A 26,160-nucleotide genomic window follows, 5' to 3' on the forward strand; every position below is an offset into this window, starting at 1 on the left:
ATAACATGGTGTAATTTTCTGCTTTTCATAGAATCTGAATCTTTCAAACCATCATTAGAACAGAGAGAGACGTGTGTTTCCTCAAAAGAAGGATGAGGAGGCTTTTGGCAGATGAAAGAGTTTCACCATTTCAACTTGCAAAAGCAGTGTGTTTGGATAGGGACCGTTTTGAGTCACAGGGGGCGCTGTTGCACTTCACAGTGACAGAGAGACTGAATCAGTCCAGAGAGAGTTATATCAGACCAGAGAGAGTTATGCAAAGATTGACATCATTGTGTAATTTGAATTCAAATATTGCGATTTTAACAAATACTGCAATTTGTAAATTGCAGTAGGTCATATTGCAATTTCGCTAAAATTTTGATTAATTGTGCAGCCCTAGTTTAGTGATATTACTCAGACATTACAGCACTATTTAAGTGAGTCTGTATTATAACTACACTTCCACTCCACACTGTTAGTTCCATGTAATGTTAGTGTTGTAGTAATTTCAAGTTATGTATAATACAGTTGGGTTGTTTTCAATTAAGTTTTTGTAACAATTCCCTCTTTTAGTTCATCTTATATATCAGGATTTTCTTGACTTCCTGTGTAACATTTGCAGTTTCGGAATAAATAGATGCACGTCCCCGCAGCCTAAACCCATTAGTGTGTTTATATGAATACTACTTACCTCAGGTTTATCTAGTTCTCTATATTTGACTGCTGTATGTGTGTCAAGTCACGTCCAAAATTAGGTGGATTAGCTTGTATCCATATTAATCCCTATGTTGATCAATATTCTGTAGACTGTGCAGTGTTTAAATCAAGCACTTTACACAGCATCACTTATCCTGTAAGATTGACAACTGGTGTAGAAATACCTGCTGAACACACCTGTCAATCATTGTGTGTGTCATTGTGTACACACAGATAATGTGTTCAGGGAACGGCTGATATCTGTTTATCTGGAGACTCAGGTCTTATATGACTCTCACAATGTCATTACATCTTTGACATGTTGCCTCCGGGACATTTATGCACATTACAAGCAGAGACAGAAAGATATTAGAGGCCGCGCTGCTTTATGTCAGTCAGGATCGATGACAATACGGGTGGTTACGCGTGACAAAACAAGAGGCCCAGAAAACCTGTCAGGTACATGCAGAATATCTACATCAGTCACAGTTATCTAAGTTATTTCAGCTTTATTTGATAGTTGACCGTAGAGGCCAATAAGAAAGAAATTGTAGATTGTGATAAAACCTGATTTAATTTCTTAAGCTTGTAATGAGACCATAAATTAATAAAAAATCAGAAATCTAACTTCAGTTAAAAGTTTAATTCTGTAATGTCTCACTTTGAGCATGTAGTGGAGTAATACAAGTGAGGCTTTGTGTGCATGTGTGTGATGGGGTGTAACGTTACATCGATCTGGATCAATACATCGATTCAATAATCAATGATCCAATATCATTGATTTGAAATGAAAACATTGATCCATATCATCCTCTTTATTTTGAAATTCCCACTTATTATTTTTATTAAAAAGAATAGATTGTTTTTCATTTAAATGTCTGGATGATCCCAGTAAATATATTTGAATACTGTATTATTGTATATAGTATGTATTGTCTCATATCGATTGCAGGTCTCCTGAAATGAATCAAATCGAAATCGTATCATGGTGGACTTTGGGATATGAGCAAATATCGTATCGTTGTGCAAAGAATCAATATATCATATTGTGATGAAACTTGTGATTTACACCCCTAATGTGTACGCGTGTGCGTGTGATACTGGTGTGTGATGGACAGATGGAAAAGTAGGTACGATAAACTGAACCAGGTAAACCAGTAAATTAGGATGTAAAAATGTCTTGTGGCATTTCAACGTTGTCTAAATAGATTATAAGTGCAGTAACCAAGTTTTGAAGTCAAGTTAATTGACCTATAGTGCACATTTATACAGTATATGTGTATGTAGGTTGAAGATCAACACCAGTGATTCAACAGTTACTTTTCCAGATAATGTGATTCCTCAATTTAGCATGTTCATCTTTTATCCCCCAAAATGTAATTACAAATCAGAGTATTGTCATTATTACAGAATTTTGCAGCATTTGGATTTTGTTGCAGGACTGTATGTTGTTGAATTAAAAAAAAAGTCATTGAAGAGGGAAAAAGTACTCCGCTCTAACTAGCTTGCAAACTGTCAAAGCAGGACGTTCCCATGCCAAGAAATATGAAGGAGCTACAGAGGTTTCTGGGAACGGCTGGCTGGAGCCATCGCTTTGTTCCCAACTTCTCACAAATAGCAGAGCCTCTCAACGCTTTGAAAAGGAAATGGTCCAAAGCTGCTTTTGAAACCTTGAAACAGCGTCTTGCTTCCCCACCAATTCTTTGGCACCCGTATTTCACCTTAAGGCCCGAACACACCTGTGTGTCCCGCACCGTTAGCACTATTCTGCCTGTGGCAGAGGTTTTTTGGCCGATTCAGCATGTTGATTGAAGTAAAGCACGAGAAGAGAAACGGAAGTGAGAAAGCAAGCCAACGAGTAAAGTCAAGAGGAAAAACACAGAAGACTCTTCACATTTTTCATCTTCATCTCATCTGATCATTCCAACACACGGATATTTTCACAATGACATGGCCATCTGAAGGAAGCTGAGTGGTGAACGAGAGTGGGGTGAAAATGGTCGGCAAACGCTGCTTTGTTTCATTTATGTATCATAACAAGAGCTTGTATATCAGCCGTCCTCGGTCTTCTGTTTGTTTGTTTTTAATGACGAATACAGACTACTGCTACCTGCTGGTATGAACAGTTATTTCCTCTCACGCAGGCGCAGGCATACGTGCTAGTTGGCCATTGGCTGTAGTCTTTGCGTGTTTGAGTGCAACTTTTTGGCCAAGATATGAAGTGACATGAGGTGACATGAGGTGACATTAGGTGACATTAGGTGACATGAGGCGACGCAACTGGCGGCCTTCATCGCCGTTAGTTCTCTGATGTCGCTTTACCCTTCATCGTGTACACAAATACCAGCGATGTTGGGTTGGGTGCTGTTATGGCCCAACAAACAGGTTTGGGAAGTGAGTGTTGCTTTCACCTAATATCCAGCAGAGAGGAATTATTCAACCACAGGAATGTTTGGCAGTGGTGTTGGCTTTGGAAAAATGGCGTTACTACCTGGTGGGCAGGACCTTCACTGTTGTGACACGCCATTCATCTCTTGTCTGGGTTTTGAAAACTCAGAAACCTAGCATCGTCTTATCCGGTGTAAGCAAGAGTTCACCTTCACTGTTGCATATTGAAATATAATAAAGTCCCTGATGTCCTGTCTTGAGCTCCTGTTGACACTAGGCTTGTCGCGGTAGTCGGTGTTACCGGTGTTACACGGTGGTCGGGCACACACTACATTACGTATACCCACCGCCCCCACCGTCGTTTTGCTTTTTTAACATAAATAAAACCCATTTAGTTCATTTTCCCTTATCAGCGGCATGTTAGAGAGTCGGACGACGGACGCTACAAACTGAAAGTGAATGCATCTGCTCCGTGCGGAGTCTCAGCTCAGAGAAGCAGGAGTCATATTTCACAAACACGGGACGAGAGAGAGTTGACAGACCGGGAGATGGCGGAGGATTTGGTGTCGAAGCGAAAAGCAAACGCGCCTATTTGGCAATATTTCAGATTTAAACCCAATGCTATAAGGGAACCATAATGTTAATGAGGTAACCGCTGCGAGGAGGACAAAGCGGTCACAGCTGGTGTGCACAGCGTTGCCAGGTAGACCCCTGCGGCCCCACTGCAAAAGCTGGACCGGAGGGGCCTGATACACAGCCACCTACTGACCACCTATACACGCTACACATATTGACTGTCATCTTTTCTTGTAAAATGTAAAAAGTTATCGGTAACACCGGTGTTGTCACAAGTTTATTAACCGCTGGGAAAATGTCATCACCATCACATCCCTAGCTGGCACCACCAACCATCAGTTTCTCGCTTGTGCCTCAGTCCAACCTGCCAAGAGAGGAATGTCCAAAGACCTCTACATATTGGATGAGGCCATCTGGAAAGCTCAGCAGGACGACTCTGAAATTCAGGAACAGTATGCGACCACACTTATCTCCGATCCTTACTGGTTTCCGTTTTGTATTGAGTTGAGTTGACGGAGGGGTTAAACTTCCTCGACTTTAACGCACAGTTTACCACGGTTTGCGGGACTATTCGCCTGAGGACGGACTGAACCTCCTAACTGCGACTGCTGGCGGGGAACGGCTCGCACTCTTAAATCTTGATCATAATGTGGGAATGGAGTTGACACGTTTCTCCATCAGCTAGATTTTAAGAAGTAATGTTATTAACTCTGTAGACATCCCTTGTGTAAACTGATAGTTTGTTGTGGCCGTGCATATAATGAACTCATTCTTTACCATCAAATGACACTACAATAAATTACTTATCTCTCAATAATTGCAAAGTGAACAAAATTATACAAAATTACTAAGGAGAGTTTAAGTGGGATTTGCCAATTAATCCACACCAGGCCCTAATCAGTGTGAGTGGAAGACTGGACTTTGTTCTCTAATGAGAGGAAACTCAAAACATCCCTGGACTTGAAATTAGCGGATATCCACATCAAAAGCTCCCCGCTGTGTATTCAATCATACAGTAAGTTCTCTCCTCGTCTCGTAATAGCAGCGGGGACTGGGAATTAGTACAAGAGCACACAAGGAACTCTTTTTGGTTAAAGCTTCTCTGCCCAGTGCTTCCTGGAATCGGAGTAAATACACGATACCATCTCTGAATTCTGAGTCAATATTCCTCAAAATGTATCGACATAAGATTCCAATCTATCGGTCTGCACCGAAATAGTTGTTTAGTTCTGAAAAGGAAGAAATCTCGCTGTAGTGATCACGAGGAAAAGAAGTGTGTGTTTCCACAATGAACACAATGTCCTTTCGTAATTTCTGTACTAGTCACATCTTGTTCTTTGTAATGTTTTGAGTGCGTGTGTGAGTGTGATATTAGTAACTTGAACCTAAAGGCACAGAGCGAGGCTTGTGTGTTTTTCTTTGTGTCTTTCATCACAGGCACTCTGTTTAAGCACATACACACATAATTGTCCGTGCGTCCGAACACACACACACACACGCACACACACACACACGCACGCACACACACGCACGCACACATTTCCACTGCCACTCTGTAGGCTGCACATTCCAACACCCATGAATATCACAAACCAGCAGTCTCGCGCTCCTTGCCTCACATTTGTGACTATATTTGTGCGCTCGCTGATGACCGCAGTGAGACTTTGTGCAAATATCTGCGGCCGAGCCGGAGGAGCTGCTGGTGGAGAAAGAGACAGAGAGAGAGAGAGAGGCCATTGTTCAGCTCTGTGTGTTTGTGTCAGACATGACGACAGGATGAATAGCCGAAAGAACCCGATTGTGAATAGTTGTAATGTGACTCGCTACCTCTCACAAATGTGTGAGAGGAAAGCAGAGAGCTGCGGTTTGACCAACGAAAATAGTGGGAGCTTATGTTTTAGTTAAAAAGTGAGAGTTTCTTTTCTTCTTCACATTCGCTCTGCATTTGTGTGTCTCTGTCCTCAAAGCAGCAACAGGGGGCATGGTGCTGTGAGGCGGGGAGGGTAATTGTCTCAAGGTGTGGAGAGAGCTCGGCAGGCTGATACTGTGCTGCTCTGCTCCCTGCAGTGTGTCATTGTGTTTGTGTGTGCTGCCCGGCCACGGTGGTGAAAGACAGGTAAAAACTCCACCATGCGAGGGGGGGATGAGTAAAACAGTACTGGCAAGATGAATAAAAAAAAGTTAAGGAAAAAAACCCAGCAGGGGTGCAAAGCTGCTATCCTCCAAATGATTATGAAAAACATATTTATAAAAAGATGGATTCAGGGGGTTGGGCGAAATATGAACAAACAAACAACATGAGAAAAATAAGAAAATAGAGAATTGTAACACACAAGGGTAGTATGAAGCATACGAAGCCACAGGCAGGACAATTTGGGAAGTCAGTGTGTGTGTGTGTGTGGTGGTGGGGGGGTGTTAGAGCCCCAGTGGGGGTTTCTTCCAGAGTTCATCCCTCTTGAACGAGGGAAGGAAAGGGAGGAGGAGAGGGAGGAGGGTGAGGCTGTCTTGTATACAAACTATCCAGACTCCGGGCCAGCGTGGTTCGCCTGCAGCGGAGTCCCACTTCAGTGTGACTGAACTATCCAATAAGCTCCAGGAGGGAAGATAACTGAATCCATTTTGAACCGAATTGAAGGGATTGAATTAGATATCCGCACATGCCAAGACCAAATGGAAAGAAAAAGAGAAGCTTTGAGATAAATAAAACTGCAATAGAGAGACACGGGGATGGAAGACTGTTGAGACAGAAAAAGAAGAAACAGATCAGACTTCCAGCTTAAAATTCAAATCAGATAGGTCATCATTTTCATCTCAAATTACAGAAATATTAAATATGCATTGATGAACACAATTAGGGCATCTGTTAGGAGTCCACTGCAGACTTTTCTGCAATGGTTTTAAATGTATATTTTTGAATAAAGTCCTTGTCTTGTATTTCATCCATGTTAAGCACCCTTTCTCTCTCTCTCTCTCTCTCTCTCTCTCTCTCTCTCTCTCTCTCTCTCCATCTCTTCTGTAACACTTTATTTTAACGGTCTGCAAATTCCTAATGACTTCCTATAAATTTCTTAGGACTAAATGTGAATTAGGCCCGTTTCCATTAACTGGTTTGGATTGAATAAATTTGGCTATAGCATAGTTTGGTCAGAAGTTGGCGCTATAGGCTACGCATCGCTGTAATCCACCAGTAAACAAGAGTAGAAGAAGTACAGGTTGCGAAACAGAAACAAAACAAGTCAGCTTGGCCATCTAACCTACAAGAGAAAAATGGAGAGAGGTCTTCAGGAATTTGTTTCAATTGGTTTAACTTTTAATTGTTATTTCATATCAGCTAGTATTGGCCATGTTTCATGTTGTCTAAAGATGAAGACAAGCATTCAGGCGTTATGAAAATATCCAAGAAGACGCCGACAGCGTAAACAGCCGATCAGTCATGTAAGTTATATATTTGCTACGTCAGAGTTAATTCGGCAAAGGCGTTTCCATATCCCATTTAGCACATCAACTCTTTTTCAATAAAGGTAAAAACCACCTCAAGCCAGTGTAAAAGATGTTTTTCCACAATTGAGGAAGTTTTATCGAATTTTGCCATTTCCATACAGCTTTTCTAATGTAAAGCATAAAGTTTCCAATTATAAATGAATAATGAATGAATATTTATTTGGGTTTAAAATGGGCAGTTCTTGTAAAGGGAAACTACACCCATTTTCAAAATTCATACATGTTATTCTTATGGTTTAAGATAGGCCAAAAAGTATAAGTAAACATAAACAACTCTCCCAAATCCCCAAAACTAGAGTGTTAAAGCTCAAATTTGTCATAGGGTATAAAGTGTGGAGCTAATAGGAAAAGATGTTCTAGATGACACTGAGAGCACCCGGGGGAACGTTCTGAGTATATGGGAACATTTTGTGTTTCACAACTGACAACACTACAGTAGAATAAAGCTCATCTGGGTATAAAAAAAAAGAAAACAAACATTCAGTGGGTCCATTGTCTATGGAGCAGCTCCACACTTTATATCCTATGACATCACCAGTTTGAGATTTACTTCTCTGGTTTCTGGCTTTGAGAGAGAGCAGCTCATGTTCACAAATACTGATTGAACTTTACTGGAAAATAACATATTGGAATTCAATTTAGGTGGTGTTTCCCTTTCAGGAACTTCTTCAGTAAATCAACAGCTGCTTTTAAGCTCAGCACAACCAACTAAAATCTGATAACTGACTCAGAACTTTGCCTCTATTTTCCATACAAGTAGTACCAAATTGCATAGTTATTTTTCTGGAAACTTTCACGGAATTATCAGGGAATAATGACACCGTAAAATAAAGCATTATTGTGTCTTTTTTGTTTTATTTGATGTGTTTCTTTTTTTCCGTTTATTGTTTTGTTCTGTTTCATTGTATTTCTATATACACTTATGGGAATAATAATAAATATAAACTAGGGCTCTCAAAGTTAACGCGATAATAAAGCGTTGACGCAAATTTGTTTTAACTCCACTAATTTTTTTAACGCATTAACGCAATCAATCTATCGGAGGTTGTAGCAAGATCAGTTTTAAATCTAGTGAAGATCACGTGAAACTAGAAAAACCTAAGGAATCCATTGGTACCAACCGTGTCATACTAGCCTGTCGTGAAGGACGCTAAATAACGCTCCAAACTTACGCAAAATTTTGGCAAGGGACATCTGTCATGGTCATTTTCAAAGGGATCCCTTGACACATGCAGTTTGTGGCAAGCCATAGTCAAGTCAGCACACTGACACACCGACAGCTGTTGTTGCCTGTTGGGCTTGAATTTGCCATGTTATGATTTGAGCATATTTATTATGTCTAAGCAAGCATATTTGCCCATGCACTCCCATGTTGATAAAGAGTATAAAATACTTGACAAATTTCCCTTTAAGGTGCATTTTAAACAGATAAAACAATGTGTGATTCATTTGCGGTTAATCGCAATTAAATATTTTTAATTGATTAACAGCCCTAATATAAACTGAAGGCCATCTTGCAGTTGGGGGCCAATGACCCCTTCCCCTCTTCCCACCCCACTACTTCCAGCGCCCTTGCTCAGACGACACCCATCTTTGAACCTTCATTTTGATCTCAACTACACACCTGTAAAGTTTACTTGCCTAAACCCTAATCCTTTAAACATTGACCCAAAAATCAGCTTTTTCCAAATTGGGGAAATGGCTTTTGTCCCAAAATTAACTGGTCTTTAGTCTGAAATGTATCCCAGAAAGTAGCCTTAGTTAAGAAGACAGACACACACACACACACACACACACACACACACATTCAGGACTCAGACAAGCTGAAAACAATACCACACTGTTGCGACTGGTAATCATAGCAAAAATGCAACACAATACTCCAGTAATATGCTTTTAATTTAGGGGAAATCACAGGACCTGAGCGTGTGTGAGCAGGTGTGTTGTGTTCCTGTGGCCACTTTAATCCCACTGTCCTGTACAGAAACCATAGGAGAGCATCCATTTACAGTGAAAGCTGAGAAAATTAGCAATTGACACTCTCACTAAATTGCCCCTCTCTCAGCACCTTTGGTTCTTGCTCCGAACAGACTCTTGTGAGGTGGGAGTGTTTTTTGCTGAAGGTGGTGGAAGCTGCATTGTTTGGAAGAGAGGCAATGTTCCCTGCTGTGGTAAAACAAAAAGGGAATTAATACAGAAAATGAAAGAAAGAAGAAAGAGTCGAGGGAGGAGGAAGGTGAGGAGTATTTGTTTTCATTTGCAGAATATGAAATATGAAGAGGCGAGTTGGAAAACTTGAAGGAGAAAAAGGGGGAAGGAGAGAAACTTTGGTGCACGACCAATCATGAAGCATGTACACACCCCCTCAGGCACCGCGTCCCTCCCTCTTCTTCTTCCCCCGACCCCACCTCCTTTCTCTGTGCTGAGAGAGCATGCGGATAGTTGGCTGTATAGTGTCTGTGGTGGAGAGGCCCAGAGAGCCGGCGAGAGGGGAACTGAGATCAGTTAGAGACAGTGATCTGGGAACAGAGAGGGTTGAAGAAGTTTTGGGTTGTAGAGCAGAAACAAGGTGAGAAAGAAGGGATTTAAGTTTTAGTCTTAGTTTGGAAGAGACAGGACAGGCAGTCAGGGAGAGACACACAGAGAGACAGGGAACACCTGGACCAGCAGGGCGTTGAGTTACTTTCAGCTCTTTCTCAGTTTTTACAGTCACTTTCTGTCAGCTTGGCTGCAGAACAAAAGGTTGTGTTTGCTGTGATTTGAGAGGAGTATGTTTGACTGTATGGAGGCTCTGGGGTTGGCCCCGCGGCCCCTCTTTGATGTGTCCGCACAAGGCTCCTGCATGCTCGGCAAGGCCACCCCTTACTTCTCCGGCCTGGACCCCTTCGCCTGGGCCGGGACCAGCAGCATTCAGTGTGAGTACTCCATCCTGTCCATCAGACTGGAACAGACCAGCTGTGTGTGTGTGTGTGTGTGTGTGTGTGTGTGTGTGTTCTTATCAGAGTCCTGGTTTTGTTATCATAGAGCTCTCTCCACAGGAAGAGTCAGATTCCTTTCGATTCTATGTACCCATTCTCACCCTGCTTTTTGTTTGTTTATGTGCTTAGTGTGCTTTGTGAGAGTGAGTGAGTGAGCCGGGGAGTGCATATTTATACATCATCGTGTTTGTTTTCTTTATGAATGACTTCACGTGATTGACAGCGCTGTTAAACAATTCGGGACCTGACCCGGCGACGTGTCCAGAAAACAACAACGTCCAAACAGAAACAGCACTGACAGATTGAAGGCAAATGGGCCTTGAAATCACATTGCTGTGATTTGGTCAATAAACACACATTTAGCTAGAAACAGACTACACAAAAGATAGATGATGAATGGCGTTTATGCAAAGGGAGGAAGTTCCTCAAAACTAGAATAGATTTTTAGCAATGTTCTTCAGAAGAAAGGATGACTGTAAGAATGACAAGTCAGTTGTTAAAAGATGAAATATGAGTCACGATAAGCTGTTTCCTAACACAAGACGTTCTTTTGACAACTCCTCAAAAGAGCGGTATAAACAAGGCACAGATTGCATCAGGTATTAAGATACAGTGTTAGTCACACAGCCAAATACTGCAAAGATAAATGAGAAAAAAACACGCTATCTGGCAAAATAATAAGCAGAGCTTTTGTTATTGTCATGGAGTCCACTTTCAGACTCTTTGATTACACTTGGCTTTGTGGGTTGGAAAATCAAACATTGACTTTATCTATCTATAGAAACTGACCTGCTGAAGTCTACTCACACATTTTTTTATGTTCATAATATCATTCTTCACTATGTGGGATGTCCCCGCTGAGCACCTTGAGTCTATTTATCTTCAGTAATTATTTAGATACCAGGGCATCAAGCACTGTCAGGCCCTCAGTGCTCGCTAATGATGACGGATGAGCCGTCAGGATGACAAACACCACAGCAGGGCCTGTTTCAACTCGCTAAGGAGCTTCGCCAGATGCCAGCCTGGAAGACAAATGTCCACAAACATTCATCGATCATCTTTTCTTTATATCAAAATCAGTTTAGTTTCTTTGTTTTAGCTGTGAAGGGTTGCAGGTCCAGGTTTCTGCATGGACTTTAGGTACTAAAAAGATGTTCTGGAAAGTAATGGACAGTAGCAAAGAGGAGTTACTCACCTCTGACATTCATACCTTTTATTTCTTTATCGAACACATCAGCATATACAGAATATAACTCAACCAATCTCTATCAGACATGAGGCTGGGATGGTGGACTGGAAATCCCACTGCTTATAACTAGAGCTGAAACGATTAGTTGATTAATTGATTAGTCAATCGACAGAATTAGAGCTGCAACACTATCAAATAATCACCGTCTATTTTGATAATCTATGAATCGGTTTGAGTAATTAAAAAAAAGTTGAAATTCTCTGATTCCAGCTTCTTAAATATGAATATTTTCTGGTTTCTTTACTCCTCTATGAGAGTAAACTGAATATCTTTGAGTTGTTGACAAACAAGACATTTGAAGACGTCATCTTGGGCTTTGGGAAACACTGATTTTTCCCAATTTTCTGACATTTTATAGACCAAATAACTTATCAATTAATTGAGAAAATAATCATCAGATTAATCAGCTATGAAAATAATCGTCAGTTGCAGCCTTAGACAGAAAAATAAATGGCTATTTTTATAATCGATTAATCGTCATTTTTCAAATCAAAACTCTATTCTCCGGCTGCAGCTTCTCCAATATGATAATTTGCTGCTTTTCTATGTTTTATATCAATAAATCATTGAAAATTCATATTTTTGGGACTGTTGCTCAAACAAAACAAGATGTATGAAGACGTCACCCTGTGCTCTGGAACATTGCAACAGGCATTTTTGTTTTTTTATTTTACAGACCAAATGGTCAATCAATGCCTTAATCGATGAAATAATTGTCAGTTTAATGAAATTACAATAATAATAATAATGAAAATAGTTGCGGCCCTCCTTATAACGTTGACACCGGTAGACCTTGCTGGCACACTTTGTTCTACAATTGCTGGTCTATTTTTAATGGAGATCATATAACTCATTTATTCTAAGATTGCACGTTTTGAATTATTTAAGGCAGACAGTAAAGATAATCAATATTATGGTCAACCTCTTTAGTCTCAGCCAGTTGCCTCTGTGAGAATTCAAGCAAATAAAACCTACTTCACCACCTTTCCTTAATTTCCACTGACCTTTTGACATTGATAACTTTGTCAACATTTAAAGAAAGAAAGAAAGAAGGTCCATATTGTACGTCACCAACCATCATTGGACAGTGAATAAAAGTTTGCTTTTCCAGCGTTGCTCTCAGTGAACATGCACTGTTGGACACTGCGACTCTAAATTCCTGAGAGCATTTTGGCCTCTGTGTCTTTTTGACACGAGCTTTCTCTCCTGTGTGTGTTAGGGGGCGGGGGGGGGGTCATCTTTTCCTGTGTTTTTTTTTTTTATGTGAGGCAGTTCAGCACCTCTCTGCCTTCCTTTGTTTCAACGTCAGGAGGCATTAAAGGGAGCGGGGACATGCCAAAGTCTGTCCACTCTCTCTGTCACTGCCTCTTGTGCAGTGGAGGAGGAGGTGGAGGAGGTGGAGGAGGAGGTGGTGGTGGGTTCTCCTCTATGTGACATTTGTTTTTCTCCTCTTTTGAAGATCCCCCCCTTTCTACACTTGATCTTCCTCTTCCAATAGTGTGTATCGGTGTGTGTGTATGCGTTCCTCGCTCACACTTGGCTCAGTTTACACGCCTTGTGTTGTGTAACCAAGAGCTTTTAATGATTCAATTACAATTACAAAGGGTCAATTAAGAGATTAGGCGGTGTGTAGGGGCACGGGCAGTTAAAAGAGACGAGGGTTGAAAGAAGAGCGGAGGGATGAAGCTGGATTTGGGATTAAACCCACCCCCCGTAACTCTTTGTATCATGGTGGTTCAGGCCTTGAGGGGGAAACACTCTCCTTCTCATTCAGTGATAATCTCCATTTCTCTGGCACCCTCTTCTCTTTAAACGGGTTCTTCAAAGCCAGTTTAACAATGCTCCTCGACCATCATATCATCACATAGGAGGAGAGCGGCTAACTGTCACACATTGGGGATGCTGTTGCTGCCAGAAGCTGATAAAGACCGCAGATATGTGCCTGATTTATGAGATAAAACAGTAGTTTTAGGGGGTGTCTGCATGTTGTATTTCTTGGAAGGGGCTCAGATGATTATTTTGGCTGTACCTGCGCTAGTATCACTAAAATGAGGTAATCTGTGTCACTGGGTCATGAAATACTGGCTTATACTCTTGTACTCTTGATGCCTGTGGGCTTTTGTTCCCTAACACTGTCACTTTCTCAACACCGGTGAGAAAGAAATTACTCTGAAGCCTAAACAACCTCGATGAACCTGGAAATTCAAGTTCAGTCAGTGTGTAATTCGTTCAAGCGAAGCAGAGATTATTGGTAGCTGTAAAACAAGACAACAACAATGGATCTTAAACTTTTTACTTTTCATTTTTCACAGTAAACCTTTGAAATGTAGTTACCAGTTTCTGAAAATGTATTTTGCACCAAGCACATTGTTTTTACGCAGACTTTAAGTCAATACCGGTCATTTTGAAAAACAGAAAAGATTGCCACTGCAGGATCACGGATTAAAAACCAAACCAGGTTAACTTACTTTAAAAATAATTACATTAATAGATTTAATTGAAAGATTTTAAATTACAAATTTGGAACCACAAATGTGTGTTTACACATTAGTGTGATTTAATCTGGTGTTTTTGACACTGAGAGTGTGCCAGAGAAGTCACAGAGTGAACAAAGGCCAAAGCAAAGCAGATTTTCAATGGCTAGGTGGTCAGAAAAAAAGGTTTCCGGTTACAACCTACCCTGTGAGTAAGAGAATTTGCACCAAAGTACTGCATGAATTCATCAACACAGAAATAAACACACAGTCTCACTATTTCCTTTCTTTCTTTGTTTTTTTGTGGCATCAATAAGATGTTTCCTGCCACACATCCGTCTCTCTGGTCATAAACAACATTATCAAACAAATCATGTCATGTCAGTTTATTTAGTTGCTGAGTCATGCAAACACTTTAATCAAATTATTACTCTAATCTGGTTATTCACAGTAATCAGGTTACAGTTTGCGTGTTACAATATTTACCTTTGACTCTGAACGCCTACACACTCAACTGTTGGGAATGCACACATGACAGATGCTGTAGGTTATGGATCATTGATGAGAAGATCTGATCTGAACCCATGCCTCATTAAAACAACGTTCAGAATAGCATATTTTTGCAATTACGGTACTCTTATGAAGGCAACAGGAGACATTTCCAGGCTGCTGATTGGTGGAAACAACATATTGTGAGGTTCAGTGAGTCGTGTTGCAACTCGTCTCTGATGGAAGCGTCGCAGCTTCCAGCCGTGTCTCCTCCACACCACATTAACTTTGGCCTGTGATGACTTTGAATTATTAGTCCATCTTATACTTTGTCTAGTAGAAATGTGGTTCAGCTGACAAAACATGTTTTTAAAACTGTCCCTTTCAACATAAAAGCTTGTAAAATCAAAGTGAAACCAGGTACAAATGCATAACTGCACCGTTATTACACATTAATGGCTCTTTTACACATAGCTCTGTGTACATATGCAAATCAACCAGAAGTTCATTCATTCCTATGGGAACCTCCGTGGTCTCCGATGTGTTTGCGAAACTCCTCCTTACGTTTTTTTTCTGTCTATAATTTGCCTCGAGTACGTTGAAAAAAATGTACTTTTGCGGCAGATTACGGACAGTGTGTGTGTGTGGAATGAATATGAATAAACAGATTTTTTTCTAAGTGAAAAATTCAACATTTTGTGAACTATTTGTTAAAAGACATGCTACCAGTGTTAGCTAAATATACCGTTGAACTTTTCACTTACAAAAAATGTAAAAATATGACTCGTGGGGGGCATTTTTGCCTATTAATTGATAGATGACAGTGTAGATGTAGACTGGAAATGGGGTGAAAGAGAGCTGTAACACATGGAATTGAACGCTGGACGATGGGGTTATGTGGCATGTGCTGTAACCACTTGGCTACCAAGGAGCTCCAACCTAAATGCTTTTAAACATTTTCAAATAGGGCTGCAACTAACGATTATTTTCATTGTCGATTAATCTGTTGATTATTTTCTTGATTAATCGAGAAACAACTTGTTTTGTTCAAAACTCAAAGATATTCAGTTTGCTGTCATAGAGGAGTAAAGAAACCAGAAAATATTCACATTTAAGAAGCTGGAATCAGAGAATTTTAATTTTTTTTCTTAGAATATTACTCAAACCAATTAATTGATTATCAAATGAGTTGGCAATTAACAAAAAGACTTATTGATCAATCGTTGCAGCTCTAATTTCAAATCCATGTCGCCTGATTTGTAGCAGAAGATGCATTTGAGAAGCTAGCGTTGTATTGAGGTTGCAGACTAATATCCAAAAAGGGCAAAAATGGAGAGCTGGGTTTATGGGGTGTTATAAAAAGAGCGGGTGTATTGTATGTATGATGATGAATGGGAGGGACAAACCCAGATTTAACAACCTGTCCCGTAAACGCACCCCCAACCCCACACTCTGCAGACAAAGCGTAACTCTGTGACCATGGAAAAAAAACAATATTACATGAATGTTGTTTTCCAGGTTTTGTTCTAAACATTGCCTTGAAGTACACATTGTCCAGCTCACGTGAGTGTGACTTGTGACTTCCTGAAGATTTGTTTTATTTGGCCCAAATTTCTACAGCACATTTGAAACAGTTTAGCAGCTTTGAGGAAATGTCCAGGATTTCTGTTTTTGTAAGTGAGCTTGTGCAAATGCGCGTGCCTTTGTGCACCGTTGTTTGTGTGTTTGCCTCCTTTTTAAGTGTTTGCTGCTGCTGTTTTTATGGAGCCATCTCCTGGACAGTAGCCTGGTTTTCACAGCCTTTCCTTTAAAAGGCGCCGCCAATGACAGGAAGGACTCCTCCTCCTGCCAGGGCAGGAAGGCAGGAGAGGACAGAGGGGGGAAGAGGGTTATTAGTGGGGGGGGAAAGGGCAGGGGAGGGGAGGGGACGCTGGTATTGAACTTAGAACAGCTGATGAAAGGGATTGTCACTCAGATCTCCCCCATCTCCTCCCTGCTGTCGTGGTAATTACTCGCTCAGCATATTTGAGCTTGTGGCTCTCCCCCACTGTTCTGTATCTGCTCATGAATTACAACGGTCATTCTAAGCATGACTCATGCATTTTTACAATGAAAAGTGTAGAGACCATGTCACGTAATCTACAAGTTGCATTAGCTTTGGCTTTTTATGTGTCATTGCTATGTAATAATGAGTGACATTGAGTGCACTGTTTTCCTCCTCCTGTCTCCTCACACTGTTTCTCTGAGTGTTGTCACACTGAAAACCCTCACACTCAGTCCAACTGACCCGTGGCCTCATGCAGCAGCCCACACACACATATTCACATGTGCACGCACATTCCACAGTACGCTGCTGAACATTTTGTCAGGCGAGAGGTTATGTAAAAAGTGAATTTGTCATCCAAATAAATCTTTTGAGGACTCTGGGTGAAAGAAATATGAGTCCAAGTTGCTATTTTGCTGACTTTTGAATACATTTTGTTTACAATTATCCGAGTCATGAAAGCATTTCTCAAATGTCTGGTTTGGCTCAAAAATAAAAAACAAGTGAAATAGCTTTGTAATAATACAACAGTCCCTAGCATTATCCTGCACTCCTCTCTGGTGCGAGGCTCCAAAGAGCCTCCAGGCCAAAGTCTAGTTCAATGAGATGTACGATGTTGGCAGCTTGAGCCAGGCTGCAGGCCCTACAGGCCATATGTCACAGTGTGTCGACCACACAGCCACTCCAAGAGGAATGAAAGAAACACCTTCAGTATCAGTGTAAAACAAACCACATGCTCACTGGGTTCATATGTTTGTATGCTGCAGATATTAAACAACTGCAGCTTGATGGCACGTGGTGTCAATCACTGCACTTGTTAATACAGAATGATGGATCAGTTACTGATGTCACAAATATTATATCATTTTCTGTTAGTATGAAATGGTTAACTATGTTGATATCTATTATACTAACTACTAGGGGTGGGAATCACCAGAGGCCCGACGATATGATATCATCATGATATGATATCATCACGATACTTCAGTCACGATTTGCGATTTATTCCCCTTTTTCAACTGCAACAGGCAGAATAGCGGCCGAGCCTGCCGTCTGATTGTTAAAAGGTTAATAATTTATATAATAAAAGATCAATACTTGACGTCTGTGTATGTCTGATACAATATTGCAACGAAATATATCGCAATACTATGCTTTATCGATTTATTCTCCCACCCCTACTAACTGCAGAAACAGTATATTATAAGATTTATAGTATATAGTAAACTGTATGCAATTAATTTGGGACACAACATGTGTTTAGAGCTGCATGCTCCTTTTTTTATATTATTTTTTTTGTATTTTCCTAATGCATGGTTCGTAAACTACTCAGGACTGAAAGTGTATTTTGCATCAAGCACGTTGCTTTTACACAGACTTTTAATCAGTACTGGTACATTTTGAAAAACAGAAAAGAGTGCCGCTGCAGCAACACGGATTTGAACCTGAACCAGGTTATCTTACTTAAAATAACTAGATTTACATCAATTGTCAAGATTTGAAATGACACATTTGGAACCGCAAATGTGTGTTTACACATTAGTGTGATTATTACTGTTAACACGTTGGCGCACATTCATTTTAACGCCACTAATTTCTTTAATGTATTAACGCAATCGATCTTTCGGAGCTTGCAGTGAGCTCAGATACTCATATTCATATGAAACTAGAAAAACCTAAGGAATTCATTGGTACCAACCACGTCATACTAGCTTGTCGGGAAGGAGGTTAAATAATGTGCTAAATTTTAGCGAGGAAAAACTCGCTTGACCTCTGACCTCAAGATATGTGAATGTAAATGGGTTCTATGGGTACCCACGAGTCTCCCCTTTACAGACATGCCCACTTTATGATAATCACATGAAGTTTGGGGCAAGTCATAGTCAAGTCAGCACACTGACACACTGACAGCTGTTGTTGCCTGTTGGGCTGCAGTTTGCCATGTTATGATTTGAGCATATTCTTTATGCTAAATGCAGTACCTGTGAGGGTTTCTGAACAATATTTGTCATTGCTTTATGTTGTTAAATGATTTCCAGTAATAAATATATACATACATTTGCATAAAACAAGCATATGTATCTACTCCCATGTTGATAAGAGTATTAAATACTTGACAAATCTCCCTTTAAGGTACATTTTGAGCAGATAAAAAATGTGTTTTGTGATTAATCATGGACAATCATGCGATTAATTGCGATTAGATATTTTAATCGATTGACAGCCCATAGTTTAATCTGGTGTTTTTGACACTGAGTGTGCCAGAGAAGTCACAGAGTGAACAAAGGCCAAAGCAAAGCAGCTTTTTAATGTCCAGGTGGTCAGAAAAAAAGAAGGTTTCAGGTTACAACCTACCCTGCAAGTAACTATGTTCATTTCTAGTCTACTAACTGTATAAACATTATACTATAAAAAATATAGCAAGCTGTATACAATTTGAATGAATTTGGGACACAGCATGTGTTTAGAGCTGTGGCTGTTCCTGAGTCAATGTTACATCATTTTATGTTAATTCTTGTATTTTCCTAATGCAGGTTTGTAAACTACTCAGGACTGAAATTGTCATTCCTGTGCTCCAAGACTATCAGTCATCAGAGCTGATAAGGAAGGTGTCTGCTTTCAGAGGGGCTTCTGTTGTCTAAACAGGGATGTGTTGATCTGACAACAAACACTGAGTGGAGAGGAGGAAGGTGGGAAAGACCCAGAAACACGAGTAGATCGAGTGAAGTAATGTCAAGGAACACTCTAGTTTTTCCACTATATCTTCGTCCTATGACAGGTTATGTTCATAGTTTGGGTTTGCATGTGAAGCTCTCGATAGGAGGTTTATCCAGCTAGCTGATGAGGCTGACTCACGCGAGTCGTCTTGTCTGTTCTGCGTTCAATAGAGGCGTGCTGATTGATGTTGTGACACGCTGAGGGGTGAGTTGTAGGTTAAGGAATTTTTTCAAGCCAAGGCTCTGAGGCTGAGCTCAGTTCAGGGTGATGACAGCTGCTTGACAGTTTTTGGCTCCTCTGCTTCTTTCTCCACGCCAGGTAAAGTCCCCCCCCCCTCCTCCTCCTCCTCCTCTTCCTCCCTCTCTCTCGCCGCCTTCAGCCCAGCGTCTCTCACCCTGTCTCCCTCCGTCATGTTTCCTGGGAGTCACGTCCCTCCTCACCCGCTCTCACCGCCCTCAGACAGTGTCAGTCACTACCTCTCTCCTGGCGCCAGATGCAGCGTCTCCGTTTCAATGGGAGCTATTTTTCCACTTGTTCTCTCAGGGCCACTTTTACATTGTCAGTGTTACTATATAAACAGAAAACAGTGATCAGGTTACAGTGCCACTCATTCAGCTCCACCTCCCACACCTGGGCTCTAATGCCCCCCCAAACTGAATACATACTAGTATTTACCTCCTGCCTAACAAGCAGCGCTTTGTTTACTCATAAACTTGTGTGAAACGTGATACTTTCTCCTGCATACTCTGAATAATTCAACTCACGAATTGTTGGAGAGCACTGCATGTATTTACAGCATTTTCTAGAAAAGTAATATGAAATAGGCAGGAATGATAATTTGGTTCTCTGTCTGACAAGATAAACCATCAGTTCCACTATGAACGTTACCTTCAGGGCTGCAACTTACAATTATTTTCTATATAGATTAACCCATTTGTGTGTCCAACAACTGAATTTATTTCTTTAGGTGGAAGTGATCTCTGGGCTTGCCTCAGCACAAATGTGAAGACATTTTTTAAACGGCTGAAAAGTTAGTTTTTCCTATCATACTATATCTAGTATTTGGGCATATGGGACTACTGTTTTTGCAATAGACGCCTTTATATTTTAGGAAAACACTGTAGTCCAGTATGCCCAAATACTAGATATAGTATGATATCTCAGAAACTACAAGGAGCACAATCAAGTTTTTGGTATCGATGAACTCTTACAAGTTGAATATCAAAGATATGCATAAACAACGGTGCACAAAGGCACGCACATTTGCACAAGCTCACTTACAAAAACAGAAATCCTTGATATTTCCTCCATCCTGCTAAACTGTTTCAGATGTACTGTAGAAATCTGGGCCAAAAGAGTATAAAACAAATCTTCAGGAAGTCACAAGTGCATACTAGATATAGTATGATATCTCAGAAACTACAAGGAGCACAATCAAGTATTTGGTACCTATGAACTCATAACAAGTTGTATATCAAAGATATGCATACAAGTGCGGTGTAAAAAATATTTCATATAGAAAATATTTAATAAACACAAAGTTAGAATTTTTCCAATTTTTTCAAAAATCCTGACTTTGACTATTATAAAAGTGTATTTTTTCACGTGATCTAAAAATGTAAAAGTTGCATTATTAAATATTTGCCCAAAGTATGTCCGTACTAAATTTCAAGACTTTTCCTTATCATACTAAATATAGTCTTTGGGCACAAATGGGTTAATCTGCCAGTTACAATTAATCAAAACACCATTTGGTTTATAAAATGTCAGAAAATAGTGAAAAATGCCTGCCACACTTTCCTGAAGCCTAATGTGTTGTCTTCACAATGTTAATCTAGTCTGACTAGCAGTTCAAAACTCTAATATATTTAATTAACTCTCACAGAAGACAAAGAAAAGCAGCAAATCCTCAGCAGTGAGAAAGTGGAAGCGTTGGATCACATAGCAGATGAAACGAAAACAAATCCTAGAACGATCTCTTTTATCATAATGCATCATTGTATGTTCTGTTGGGCTAGTTGTTGCTTATTTCAGGGTGGGTTTTTTTTCTTTCTTTTTGTTGAAAAATAATTGTCTATGTGGACATGATCACTTGATATGTAAAGTATGTCCTGAAAAGTTGATCAAAAATTGGTCACAAAAAAAGCTGGAACTCGGAAACATTCTTCACATTCGCTTGAAGAAAATATATTTAATTTAAACGAGTCATTGTTTAAGTCATTGTTGCTTTATTTTTTTGTTGATCAGCTAATTGGTGAAATGTTTCTGCTCTGATTACCGAACCGCTTTTATCTCATATCAAAATTCAAGTATTAAACCTTTCTGTCATGCAGTGCACACATCTCTAATTGTTTAATAGCAATATTGTGAAATGCACCAACTGGGAAAAACACATGTAGTATAAAGCAAAATAAAGACATTTTGATAACATTACAGCCAGCTGAACACAGGCTGCACAGCCAGACTGACAGTGGTTTGCTATAATTTGCAGTGGTGGAAAGTAAGTACATTTACTCAAGCACTGTACTTAATTACAATTTTGAGGTACTACTTTATACTTCACTACATGTCAGAGGCAAACATTGTACTTTTTACTGCTCTACATTTATTTATTAGCTTTAGTTACTTTACAGATTTAGATATTAATACTTAATATACAGTATATCCTCTAATGAATTATAACTATATTATGATATGAAGTATATAAAGTAATTTTACCAGCTTCAACATTAAAGTGATGAACACATTAATGCATCACTAATTATAATACAGTATATATTATTCTGAAATGGGGCATTCTGCATAATGAGTACTTTAAGTATATTTTGATTCTAAACCTTTTGTACTTTAACTTTAAGTAACATTTTGAGTGCAGGACTTGTATTTGTACACTGTGGTATTGCTACTTATATAAGTATTCAGATCTTTTACTGAAGTAAAAGATCTGAATACTTGCTCCACCACTTATAATTTGAATGTGGGAAATAGAAGGAAGTATTTAATGTCACGCTCCTGCAATACGCCAATGTTTTTTTTTTATTATAATGTGTAAAGAAGAATATTTTAGTCAAGTTAAAAATGACATTAATATAGTTTAATCCCAGTCTGGGACTTTGAAACAACAGAAATGTGTTCAAATGTATGCACACATGCCATAAAAAGTTAATGGCCAAAGGCGTGTTCTGTATTTCTGTTTCAGATTGTGAAACAGTCTCCTCAGTGATATACACACTTACATACCGCTGTATCAATACCAGTTCAATATAAAATATATAATTATCCAATTAAAAAAAGGTTTTATTTCTCACTTTCTTAAAACATGTTTATATCAGATAATAGTTATTTATTGTTTGATGAATAGCTGCAGCACAACAGCTGTGAGAGCTGCTCAGAAACACGTTACGATGAAGTCAGTCATGATGAATTGAATGTCATATTTGAACTTTAAAGCTGCTGCTCATGTAGTTAGTAATGGCCTTCTACAGTCAAGGTCAAAGTTAAAGGATCAGGATTTTATTTAACCTCTCGGCCACTGGGAAGTTTCTGTCCTCGGACTCACCTCCTTCCTCTCCTTTTCTTTCTCTTTTCATTTTCCCCTCTCTGTTTTTATTAGATTATTCCTTTGTGCCTTTGCCTCTCTGTTTTTTGAAACCTTACCACTCTTGTTAATGACGGGCTGTGGGTTCAGGTTGGGGTTGCTGCGATGGGGTTGGGGCCACATTTGGTTCAGTCCTGTGCTATCCATTGAAGGTGACAGGAGGGGCTGTGACTTTGGGGGTTTTGACCCCAGATTCTTTATTTTTACTAGGAAGGGATCCAAGGATGGAGCTGTTGATGTGAATAGCTGCCCAAGGTGACTGGATCCCAATAAAGAGGCCGTCAGCCTGGCCGGGGGCCTCCTTCCCATCCCAGACACAACCTTTATAGGGCCGCTTATGAGCCCGGGCAACTATTAAACCCTGTCCAGCCTGCACTGAGGAATTTAGGGCCAGGAAACAAGGGAGTGGGGGTGGGAATGGGCAGAGGGAGGTGAAGTTGGGGTGACTGAAGGTGAAAGTTGAAAGGCATGTTCGAAGGAATCTGGTTGTTCTTTAGTCATCACCTTCAAATGTGTTACCAGGCCTGTTTCGTTCTATTTTATGTGTAAGGAACCACATTTTGAATCAGCTGGGCGAACTCATCTCTGCGTCTGCTTTACATTGTTTGTTTTGAACGTTTTCATTAGCAGCAGTTGAGTGACTTGTGGTCAGCAAATGGCGTTATACAGTTTCTTTAGCGAGACAGCGAGAAGGAACAGAGGGAGACAGCCGAGTCTCATAAACATCCCGCCTCTGTTTGTTCACATGGGGCTGGAGGTATATAGGCCGGTCTGGTTGGACAGCCTCTCAAATAAAAATGTGAGCTTTTGCATGTGTGTGCGCGCTCACACACAAACACACACACGGACACAGATGCAAAAATTCAGATGTCAGTCAAAAAGTCAACAGAGGTATGCTGCTCCCCCACTCACCAGTAAATGGAGAAGCCAATCAAATCTCAGCTGCCAATCAGCATTTTATCAGCAGGGCCATCTGGCCATCAGCTAATTGTGTCTCTTTTAAGTCCCTGTCAATCAGCGGCCCCCTCCTTTTCTCTTAAAAATGTCTGCCTTTGAGCTTGCCTTCTGGCTCCAAGGGGTGGCCTGCATGAGGTTGGGGGGTTGTTTGTTGACTATTCTCTCTTAATCAGTTGCTGTATTAGCTTTCATCATAGTTTCAAAGACTTTAAGATCTTATGTAAACAAGATGTTCTGATATAATAAGAATTTTTTTTTTTTTTTTTTCTCTTCCTGCAGCGGTGGAGACGCAGAGCACCAGCTCAGAGGAGATGGTGCCCAGCTCTCCTTCCCCTCCTCCTCCGCCTCGCGTCTACAAGCCGTGCTTCGTGTGCCAGGACAAGTCGTCTGGTTATCACTACGGAGTGAGCTCCTGTGAGGGCTGCAAGGTAAACGAAGACAGAGACGCCTGAAGAGTTTACAGGACATGTATGAAGAAGTGAACAGCTGATGTTCAACTACAGCCTGACAGATGTCAGCACTGCAGAGCTGTGATGTTTGCTGCTGTTAAGCTGCCCTCTAGAGTATCCTCACTAACACTGCACATTATTAATGTAACAGAGCAGAACACTGCGCTGTGCAGTGAACATCTGCATCTGAATTGAATAAAGCTGCTGTTTAAGTGGAGATTTAGAGCTTAAAATAAAATGATAAAATATACATTTGAAGAACATTTAATAGAAGATTTGTGTGCTTGTAGTTTATATACAGAGACAGATAAATGGATGTTCACAGTTAGGAAAGAAGCAGTGAAAGAGGACAGCTCTATGTGAGATAACAGCCAGACAATCTTGTGTTAGTAGGTTATTTATTTTTGAAATGCATTACCTGTCAGCATATTGCACTTTATTTTATAAGCATTTAAAAAAAATGAATAATCAACTAAAAGTCTACAGCCAAGTTAGCACAAAACACGTAGTTTGCCGAACAGCTGAGGATGATGACAATGTTATTTGACATTTTGACCTCATGATCGTGCCAGATGAAAGATCAGAGAATCACCAAATGATTAGGATACATTGTCTGGGAGCCCTGAATATCTGTATAAAAAAATAATCATGGCAATTCGTCCAATATTTATTGAGATATTTCAGTCTGGACTGAAGCAGTGGGACGTTACAACAGACTGACATTACCATCCTTAGAGTCATGGCGCTATCATGGCTAAAAAAAACGTTTCTGAGATCTCACTGAGAGCATTGTTTCCTGTCATGAAGCAGTTCGTAAGACATTTTCTTTTATCGGTTTCAGGGTTTCTTTCGGCGCAGTATCCAAAAGAACATGGTGTACACCTGCCACCGAGACAAGAACTGCCAGATCAACAAAGTGACCCGCAACCGCTGCCAGTACTGTCGGCTTCAGAAGTGCTTTGAGGTCGGCATGTCCAAAGAGGGTGAGAAGAAGATATCAATCAGTTCGTAACAAGATAATACTTTATTATAACTATCAATAAAAACTAAAGGGGGGGAGAAAGGGCTTTTTTAAGTATGTCACCTTTTACCTGTGTTTCCCTGTAGCGGTGCGTAACGACAGGAACAAAAAGAAGAAGGATGTAAAGGAGGAGGTGGTGCTGCCGGAGAACTATGAGCTGAGTGGAGAACTGGAGGAGCTGGTTAACAAAGTCAGCAAAGCTCACCAAGAGACCTTTCCATCTCTGTGCCAACTAGGAAAATACCACACAGTGAGTTGTTTTTCAATGCATAATCACATCCACCCCTAAACACTCGCACTCCACTCAAGCATTAGCTCACCGCTTTGCCAAGAAGGACAAACACTGTATGGACTCTGCACAGCCACACAGACAAAAGTGTCCCTCTTTCTCTCTCTCAGAACTCAAGTGCTGACCACAGAGTACAGCTGGACTTGGGCCTGTGGGATAAGTTCAGTGAGCTGTCCACTAAGTGCATTATAAAGATTGTGGAGTTTGCCAAGCGGCTACCAGGCTTCACTACGCTCACCATCGCTGACCAGATCACCCTCCTCAAATCTGCATGTCTGGACATCCTGGTACCAACCACATGCTCCTATTACTTCTCCTTTTTAACCAACTCCCCTCCACCCCTTCCACCTCCCTAACGCTTCCTCATTTGTCACGCTGCTTAACTTGTCGATGATTCTGAACAGCTGCCATGAATGTTTTTGGACTGAATGCCATCCTCATTTTACTAACTGTCCACTTTCTTCATTTCTTAGATGCTCAGGATATGCACTCGCTACACCCCAGAACAGGACACAATGACCTTCTCAGATGGTCTGACTCTCAACAGGACCCAAATGCATAACGCTGGCTTCGGTCCACTCACAGACCTGGTATTTGCCTTTGCTGGTCAGCTGCTGCCTTTGGAGATGGACGACACAGAGACGGGCCTACTCAGTGCCATCTGCCTCATCTGCGGCGGTAAGGATGTGCCGACTAGAGTGCTATCATTAGCATACAGCAGTGGTTCCCAACCTGGGGTCCGGTCCATCCT

General features: G+C 40.5%; 1 protein-coding gene and 1 long non-coding RNA gene across 9 annotated transcripts in view; one reads left to right on the plus strand and one right to left on the minus strand.

Annotated features, from left to right (window-relative positions):
• Positions 1-26,160, plus strand: part of LOC119491402 (retinoic acid receptor gamma-A-like) — a 94,091-nt gene that overhangs the window by 63,779 nt on the left and 4,152 nt on the right. For 4 of the 8 annotated variants that reach the window (XM_037775423.1, XM_037775412.1, XM_037775401.1 and 1 more), the window contains 5 exons: positions 23,930-24,078; positions 24,941-25,103; positions 25,207-25,370; positions 25,520-25,696; positions 25,883-26,087. In XM_037775423.1, the coding sequence (XP_037631351.1) occupies positions 23,930-24,078; positions 24,941-25,103; positions 25,207-25,370; positions 25,520-25,696; positions 25,883-26,087 (858 nt within the window). Of the gene's footprint in view, positions 1-9,272; positions 10,059-23,929; positions 24,079-24,940; positions 25,104-25,206; positions 25,371-25,519; positions 25,697-25,882; positions 26,088-26,160 lie in introns of those variants that run through there. The other 4 variants (XM_037775450.1, XM_037775457.1, XM_037775441.1 and 1 more) reach the window with 4 other exon arrangements.
• LOC119491473 lies at positions 295-25,424 on the minus strand. Its single transcript, XR_005207616.1, has 4 exons — positions 25,412-25,424; positions 18,149-18,155; positions 7,871-7,876; positions 295-441 (listed from the first exon to the last, which is right to left on the minus strand). It is a non-coding gene; the product is annotated as an uncharacterized LOC119491473 (long non-coding RNA).

Source organism: Sebastes umbrosus, chromosome 1 (genome assembly GCF_015220745.1).
Source record: "Sebastes umbrosus isolate fSebUmb1 chromosome 1, fSebUmb1.pri, whole genome shotgun sequence".
In the NCBI taxonomy this organism is placed as follows: domain Eukaryota; kingdom Metazoa; phylum Chordata; class Actinopteri; order Perciformes; family Sebastidae; genus Sebastes; species Sebastes umbrosus.